General features: G+C 37.2%; 1 protein-coding gene across 1 annotated transcript; it reads right to left on the reverse strand.

Moving 5' to 3' along the window:
• Positions 1-592: 592 nt before the first annotated feature.
• On the reverse strand, positions 593-8,827 carry LOC140922941 (RWD domain-containing protein 1-like). The gene is made up of 6 exons (XM_073372992.1): positions 8,655-8,827; positions 7,531-7,608; positions 5,682-5,809; positions 4,059-4,323; positions 2,388-2,447; positions 593-683 (listed from the first exon to the last, which is right to left on the reverse strand). The coding sequence occupies exons 1-6, from the start codon at positions 8,725-8,727 to the stop codon at positions 610-612; spliced, it is 678 nt and encodes a 225-aa protein (XP_073229093.1). The 5' UTR covers positions 8,728-8,827; the 3' UTR covers positions 593-609.
• Between the last annotated feature and the right edge of the window lie 10 nt (positions 8,828-8,837).

Consider the following 8,837-nt stretch of genomic DNA (forward strand, 5'->3'; position numbering starts at 1 on the left):
AAGAGCCTGCAGGCATTTGAGTCACGTAGTTTTTTGTTCCTGCAAACGTCAGATTCGAGTTGCCAATTTTCTCAAATTACATATAGCCGCAGACTGTCTGTTAACACTGTAAAGATGAATGTTAACCTCAGTGGAATGGCATGGAGCGCTAATAAAGTTTCCAGTTCATCCGAGGTATACGCTAAGCCACGATAAGTACTGTCGACAAACGGCAGACGGGAGCCCGCCGTTTGACGTAAACGTGTTCGTTAACCTATCTAATGAAACGGTCGAAACGTAGTATATTAGCCTTCGGTTTTCTTGCTAAAAATGAAGGGGCAATATCTTTAGATTTTACACCTCCTCACTCTATATACCAACATCAACGCCCATTCCAAGTTGCCAATACTAAATAAATAAGTAACCAGAGAAAAACCTCTCGTAGCAAGGCAGAGAACCAACAACAAACTACACCCACATATAGCGTTGACGCCGGGATTTGAAGCCGGGCGACATGAACATTGGTGAGACACGAGTGTTCTCACCACTGCGCCACCCTCGCTCCCTGGTTACTAGCCAGTTCTGAGATCTTTCGAAAAATCACACAAAAGAATTCTAAAAATAGTAATTTTATTCTAAATCTTCATCATCGAGGTCTAAATCGTCCATTTCTTGAAAGAGAGATTCGTCTACTTTCACTTCACCTAAAAGAAAAAAATTCTTCTTTTACTACATTCCTGATGATATGTTTAGCCGCTACATCATGGTTGGCTCTGATGATGTATGTTGGTGACCGCTGTGGAAGATCACAGGACGATTCTCGACAAATCGCAACTCGAAGATAATATATCTTGTATTCGACGTAGGGCGTCAGAAAATGATCGTGATCAGTTAATTGTTGAAAGAAAGGCTTAGAGTAAGTGGTGCAAAACCAAAGAGATCGCTATTGAAGATATTGCGACGAAAATAAGCGCTAGTGTAGATAAAATTTTACACCCTAAAAACCTCTTAAATTTAAAAGTGGCGCACAGTGCAGGTGCATTGAAGCAATCAAATTTACATCTTCTGGTCCTAGAAAAGTTACTTTGTGATTTTGGTATTTTGAGCCACAACTGTCGGTCAAGCTGCCGATCTTGTTATCAATATTAATTTGAACCGTTATCACGTTTATTATTCTTGGTTTGCAACCACGTGCCAAGGCGACCATGTTGGGGGTAAATACAATAGACGTTTTTCTCGAAGAATTTACATGAAAATAGAGTTGAGTTCTCAGAAGAGAGAATTGCTTTTGTTCTTGACCAACAATATGGCCGCCGTGACGTCACGTGCAAACCAGCAATAGTAGAGCGCTTGACTGCAAAGCGGGAGGTCGTGGGTTTGATCCCCGGGGTGGGACCAGTACTTAGGGTCTTAAAAAGTAGCTGAAATGATGGTTAAGTACTGCCGGCCATCGGCCTTCAAATGGCTAGACCTTCGTGTGGCTCGGATGACCACGTAAAAAGGCGGTTCCATCTCCAAGGAGGAGACGTTAACACAGTGTCCTCAGTCCTCAATAGGCCACTTTTGATATAATTCAGCATGATAAACCATGTATATTCATGTTTATTCATTTTCTTTGTTTTTGTTTTTTGTTGCTGAATTTTAAAACATTGACAGTGGCCTTTTAGTGCTTAGGGACGGACCATTAGAAAAGTTATGGGGAACGGGTGGGGAATTTTTGAGTCGCAGGAAATTTTTTTCGTCATCAAATTCCATGTATGAATTTTTTTAAGCCGTAGCACGGATATTTTTTAGGGTTAACTGGCGTGCATGAATTTTCCCTTGAGCGAATAATTTTTTTTGTACTTCGCCCATCTCCCCCAATAGGTTTTCTAATGGTCCGTCCCTAAAGTGTAGCCAAATGCATTCCCCACTTTACAAACGAGATGGAAACTGGGGGGAGTTCACTTTCGCAAAGACTTCTAGAACGATTCAGGGACTGTTCATTTCATTTTTTATTGGTTGATGCAAATTTACAATTTCGTTTTCTCACAAAAGCTAGTCTAGGTGGGCAGTGTCTGTATAAAAACAAAATACGAAGCTCTCACATTAAAATTAATTCACAAGTAAACAAAGAAAATGAACAAATGAAAAAGAAAAGAAGATAAATTAAGTCAAACATTTTTCGTTCGAAATTTAAGTACTCCTATGGAGCTCAGAACTGTGTGACTGTCTTCCAGCGCACAGAGGTGCTTCAAACAATTACTAAGGACAGGAGAAAAAAAATGACCAACAGGTGACCGGCACACCCCCAGTAATTATCCCAGAAACAATTGCTGGACGCATTTCAGCTCCATTTCCTTTCTCGTTTCTAAAGTGGCAACCCTTTTTCATACACGGATCAATTTGCCAGGCTACACACTACTCACCTTCAAGGAAAGCTGCATCCGAGTTTTCCATTGATGAATCTTGTTCAAAAAGTTGTTTACCTAGACACAAAGAACAACAGTGAACAAATATTTCAATTTCATTATTATATGTTGGCTAAGCATTAATAATAAAGTATGAAAGCCTGTACCAAAAATGACAATGAAGACAACATTGACTTAACATTCTCACCAAAAAAAACAATAATTATATGTACCTCTGTTTCATTGTATTTTATTCTTGTTATTAGTTATTACCATTAGTGAGGCCGCTGACCTCTTGCTAAAAATCATCAAACAGATGGAGAGCAAGTACTTGGAAAACATTAAATAAATAAAACAAATAAAAACGCAAAGGACCACTAATTTTCTTTACTGGTAATAAGGCCTCGTAGGTGTTCCAAAATGGAGACTCCTCTTGATTAAATACTTTAACCCATGACATTTAATTATAGTGCTATGCATTTTAACACCCTTTCTTGCAACTGGCCGTGTCTCTGAAAACGCAGGGAGGAGAAAAAAAAGTTCCACTCCCTGCTCTTTATGAAGAAAACGTGCCAAGAAAATTAAGAATTAGAAACCTTACGCTTAAAAATAATGTAAGAGTACAGACAACTCTCTCTAGGTTGGACACCTTTGGGACAGGCTCTAAGTGTCTGTTTAAGAGTAATGGTCATCTTAAAGAGAGTGAAGTAAAGAGACAAACTCTGGGTATCCATTTTATTGAGGCGTCCTTCTTTTAGAGGTGTCTGTTATGAGAGTATACAGTGAAACCTGTATTAAACGGACACCTCCAGGGAATGCTGTAGTGTCCGCTTAATACAGGGGTGTCCACCTAATACAGGTTTCGATAGAAAATGTCATATGAGGTGTCAAATGCCATTCAAATGAACAGTGGAAATGTTAAGAATACTCCCAGAGACTTTGACGATATACGTTTGCATTAATTTCTTTATCAAAGTGGTCCATTGATCATAAACATAGATTGCAACTCAAATTTGAGGAAATCAGATTAGTGAAACAAGCTCTATACAAACAAAACGAAATAGAAAACAATACTGTACAGTGAAACCAATCAAATAAGTTTGTCAAGTCACGTTTTTTAAAGTAAAAATCGAAAAAGTTGTGGGTGGAAATTCTCGGCAATCTTTCGCATTTCCGGTGTCTGGCATGTTGGGTGGTGGAATTTGATTACAAGTGTCCGTTTAATACAGGTTGGTAACAATAGAAATGACGATTCTTGGTACTTTTTAGGTGTCCGCGCCCGCTTAATAGAGGTGTCCGCTTAATAAAGGTTTCACTTAAAGTAAATAAGGGAAATAAATTTTGGGCCTTCGGCTACTGTCTGCTTAATACGGTGTCTGCTTAATACAGGTTTCACTGTACTGTAAATTAAATCATACTGCAGGCAACTCAATCAGTGAACAGAAACGAGTTGCAGTAAGTATTTAATATGTGTTTTCACTCACGTGACCAGCATCTATGCAAATTTTTTGGAACAAAAGAAAGCGTTTACATAAGAAAAGAGTTCAACTCCCACAGGACTGGTTTGGGATACAAACATGGTCGCTGTTTCATTGTTTTGGGACACAAATATGGCCGCCGTTTCATTGTTTTGGGACACAAATATGGCTGCCATGACGTCATGTGAAAACACACAATTAGCTTCTTTACCTGTTAACTTTCCTTTAAAATTTTGTTCTTTATTCTTTCCACTTTGTAATGTTTCTTGCTCAAATGCTCTTCTCCATGCCAAGAATGTCTCAAGAGTAACCGGTGTTCCTGTAAATTTATTCTTTTCTGCTTCCTCTGCTTCTCTTTCTTTTCTTAATTTTTCCTCTTCTTTTCTATTTTTTAACTTGTCCACAAACTCATTTAACTTTTCTTGTGCAGCTGATACTAAAGTGAATATCATTGCCATTCCAAGATTTTCTTGTGCCTAAAAGGAGTCAAAACATGCAATTAGATAATACTTGTCAATTTCAAATAATATGTAGATTTAGCCAAGAACAAAAGCGAAGCTCTCATAGGATCTTGGAAGAAATATCTTTCTTCAGTAATAAACTCTTGCCATAAGCATGAAGCACACTGGATTCCCCCTGAAAAAATGGATCTAAGCCTGGAATCAATTGAAAACCAATAACTGGTCAGCAGAGAACTTTTAAATAAACACATCACCTCAATGAGTTGTACACCTGAGCCTGCAATACAGTCATGAGACACTGGTCAGTGGATACCTTTTTTGACAGCTGTCAATTTACCATAACATGGATGTCCAATATCAAGTTAAACATTGTGCAAAGTGTAACTTGGACCCCAAGCTAATGTGACCTTTTACATCCACTAACATGAAGGTGCATGAGTACTTATGGACGGATGATTTTGTCTGAATGTCACTACCAAAACTTCTTGGATGCATAGAAATAACCAAATTTTATTACCGGTAGTACTCCGCTGTGCATGTGAGAGCTTTGCTGTTAGCAGTGAGAGAGGAATAAGAAGTTAAACTGATTATGTCATAAGTGGTATTCACTCACATGGTCCTGACCTGGGGAGCACAGGGCCCAGTTGTTGGAAGGCTGATTAGCGGGGTTAAATTTTAATCCAGGTTTTATTTTCTTTTGTTAAAAGCACTTTCTGTGATAATTTTTTCTATTCTTTTAAGTGCATCAAATCAATAAATTGTTGACAAAAAGAGAAAAAGTGAATTTGCTTTTAAGCTTCCTTATCTGAACTCAAATTTCACACCTGGGACGCTTCATTTACACAAACCACCCTGGTGGAAATCTTGTGCATAAACATAAAACTACATTTGACATAGTGAGAAAATGATCTGCTACAAAGTATATCCAAATCAGCTGAACAGACTAAGAGATCAAAAAAATTGCATCACCGCAAATAGACTGTGAGCAGTCTCTCTTTTTTCTTGGTCTGTTGAGTAACATGGAGGTTTTCCTACAAATTCTATTTTTAAAAAGAGCAGCTTATGCAGTGCATAGAGTTAGAGTCTTCACGGGCTGCCACCCTCATTTCTCGTGTCTTGCTCAATGCTCCTGCGTGCGTACACTCCCCTTTCTAAATCTGAAGAAAAAGAGAGACTGCTCGCAGTCTACTGTGCAAATCACAGGCCATGTTTTTTGAAGCTTCCCAAATGGAATGAAGCAATCAATTTGATTTTCCAACTGGAATTTCAGGTTTTCCTCACGTAAATGACAGGCACCACTGGAACATGCTAATAATAAATAATTTCCAGAATATGCTCCAAGTCTTGTTTGATAATCAATCACATGTAATCACCTCTTGGTCTAAAAACTCTCGAAGATTCTCTGCTTCTGAATCATCCATCCCTTCATATGATGGTATTTCAATGAGAGGAGGATCCTCAGGATACGTGTTGACGTAGGTGAACTGTAATTTAGCATGCACTGTGAAAATTAAAATCAATGGCATTCTGTTTAGCTTATAATGGTATTTCAATCATGCATGTTGTACTGTAGTGCCAGCAATTGTATTTCAACATGAATAATCCCTAAGTAAAAGAAAAGAGTTCCATTTGAATAACTCAAATTAAATATTTATTAGTAAGTAGGTCACTTGAAGAGTTTAGAGGGAAAAAGGCATAAGTTATATGATGATTTGAATAAAAACCTCAAAAACTTTGCTTAAAAATAAATAGCCATAACTTTTGCATCTGAGTTATGCTTTATTCAACCCTGCCTTTTGTACTAGTATTTCTGATTAACTTTACACTTATCTGTCTTAATTATTAAGCACCTAGTTCAAAAGAAACTAAGAGTAGCATATTGGAAGTACGTTGAAGATGCGATAACACCAACAGACTCGTCTGATACCCAGCTAGTGTATGTTTTGTTTTCCCAATTCAGACCACATGATATTCTCTTTCATCTTTTCATTAACCGTGTATATGTTGTAATTAATTTTTTAACTGAGGTAATTTTTATTTTTCCTTTGTTTCAACTTTGTTAGCATACATGTACATTACCATACCCACAAACAAACGAAAACTAAAAATTACCTGAGATGAAAAATTAACTACAACATATACATATACACGTGGATGCACGTGCATAGGATGACATTAAATTTTGAAAGAAACAGTTCTCTGGGGTACCATCACGTGGTCTGAAATGGGGAAACAAAACTTACAAGCTAACTAGTCTTAATAACCAAAGGTTATGGAGTGCGGGCCGGTGACAACGATCTAAGGTCAAAAGTCAAAAGCTTTTGCTCCAGTGCAGTGAGTGCTTCACGTAGGTTTCTCATTAGAGATGGTCAAAACAGGCATGATCAGATTACGAGTGACTGAAGCTTCAAAAGCGCATGATCAAACTGTGATCTGTGCATTCCATTCATTTTTAGTGGAAGTCCAACCAATGCTGGCTACATACATGTGATGCATGTGTAATTATAACAACCTAGAGATTAGGGTTGCGGGCTCCTCTTGTCACAGGCAAAAAGGTCTATTACCGAGCGATGTGACAAAAATTTATTTTGGCGACTTTTCTCACAAATTTCAAGATTTGAACTCAGAGACATCAAAATGAAGATAAATTTCAGGCAAAGAAGCAGGTTTTTTTTGAAAAAAAAGCCAAACTGAGAGGCATTTCATTGCTTTGGAAAAACACATGGCTGGCAGCACTCTTGTGCGAAGTGAGATACTAAGATTTTCACTGATCGTTTACCTCAATTTTTTAGTTATTGAGTATCAGATAATCCAGATGTATCCAAAACTATTGTAAAATGTATCCACTGTCGAATTTTGTTGCCAATAGTATTTCTTGATCACTAAAACCACTTTAAATTTTTCCCTCATCGCGAGTCATTTTTTCACCATTTCCAAAAAAATTATTGTGACAAGCATATCCAAGGTCAGGGGCTGAAACTGGCCATGCAAATGGCTCAAACAGTCCACTTCCTGTGTGCCAAATTTGGTAGTGATCGGAAGTGACACAAATTTTTGAGAATTTTTTTCCCTTATCGTTCTCTAGAGAACAATATTTATAGGACCCGGGTAAAATGAGCTATTAATAGTCAGACGTTACTTCAAAACAGCTGCTGGCAAGAAACCTTGACATGGTCTAAACTATTATCATTTTAATGTGAATGTAATATGAAACAACACTACCTTTACAATCTTCATCTTCAGGTTTGTCTGGTTCACAAGCAATTGACACTTGAAAACAACATGGATCACTTTCAATTACTAAAGAATAAATCAGACAAGAATTTCCAAATGAATATAACTATTTTCTCTTTTTTCCAGAGCTAAGTAATTGCACTGTACATCATGTCATAACAATAAATTTTCTAGTCACGACCATGGAACAAGATAAAAAAGTTTGAGTCCTTAATATATTATACCTGCCAACTTTTTCTGAGCTAAATGTGTGAGATTTTCCTCTTGTGATGGCCTGGATTTCTGAAAACGTTCTATCGATTTCCAAAGATTTCTGATGATTTTCTGAAGACTTCTGAAAATTGCCAAAAATGTCTGAAGATGATACAATGACCTTGAGCACTTCCGAAGCTATTCAAAAGGTGACAATTATAGCATACATGTATTACCGGTATGCTAAAATTAGGGCACAAAGTAAGGAAAATTGAATAGAGGTTTCATTATTAATCATGTCTTAAAAAATAGTTTCTTTGATTTGTGAGTCAGGCGTGAGAAATTGCCGTTGATGCATGGGATTGATCTCTTTAGCATGTAATGTGTGAGAATTGGCAGGTATAATTATGGCTTAAGAGGATTTGAACCCATGACCTTAGAAACACCGAGCAGTGCTCTATCCATTGTCCCCTGAGCTATGAAGATGTACTCATGGCAAAGAAGGTCATTTACTACATGTAGATTCACTTGTCTGTGGCATGAGTCCTGATCAGGGGACTTTAAGCATCAACAAAGACAAGGGAGTATACTACATGGTGCTAAATAAGGTCCTGTTAGGACAAAATTTGGACTAGCCTTGAAACTAGCTGGGGATCAAAGCCAATCAAAAACGGCAAATATTTTGAATGAATAATAATGCAATTATAATTACTACAAGATATGTATATATTATATGATGTATGTACACTAGTCATGGTTAGATTGATCCAGTTTGAGGGTACTACATCACTGCATAACTCAATTGCAAAGAGTGAACGGACATTTTATTGAATGCTGCAGGGATGAAATTGTTAATAGTAACTTTAACAATTTAAATATCAGTCTAATTTAAAATTAAAATAAGCTTATTGCATTCTTACGTGAAAATTCTTCTGGATAAATGGAAGTCAGAGCTTCTAATTCAAGCTCCTGCTCTTCTTTGTGGTCTACCATCAGGTAACAGTGTAAAGTTAATTTTAAGTCCCTGAATTACGGTAAACATATTCTATCTTAATTTTGAAGACTGTAGCCGCCATATTGATTCTTGAACCATGTGCTGGCCT

The sequence above is a fragment of the Porites lutea genome, chromosome 1, assembly GCF_958299795.1.
Source record: "Porites lutea chromosome 1, jaPorLute2.1, whole genome shotgun sequence".
Lineage (NCBI taxonomy): Eukaryota > Metazoa > Cnidaria > Anthozoa > Scleractinia > Poritidae > Porites > Porites lutea.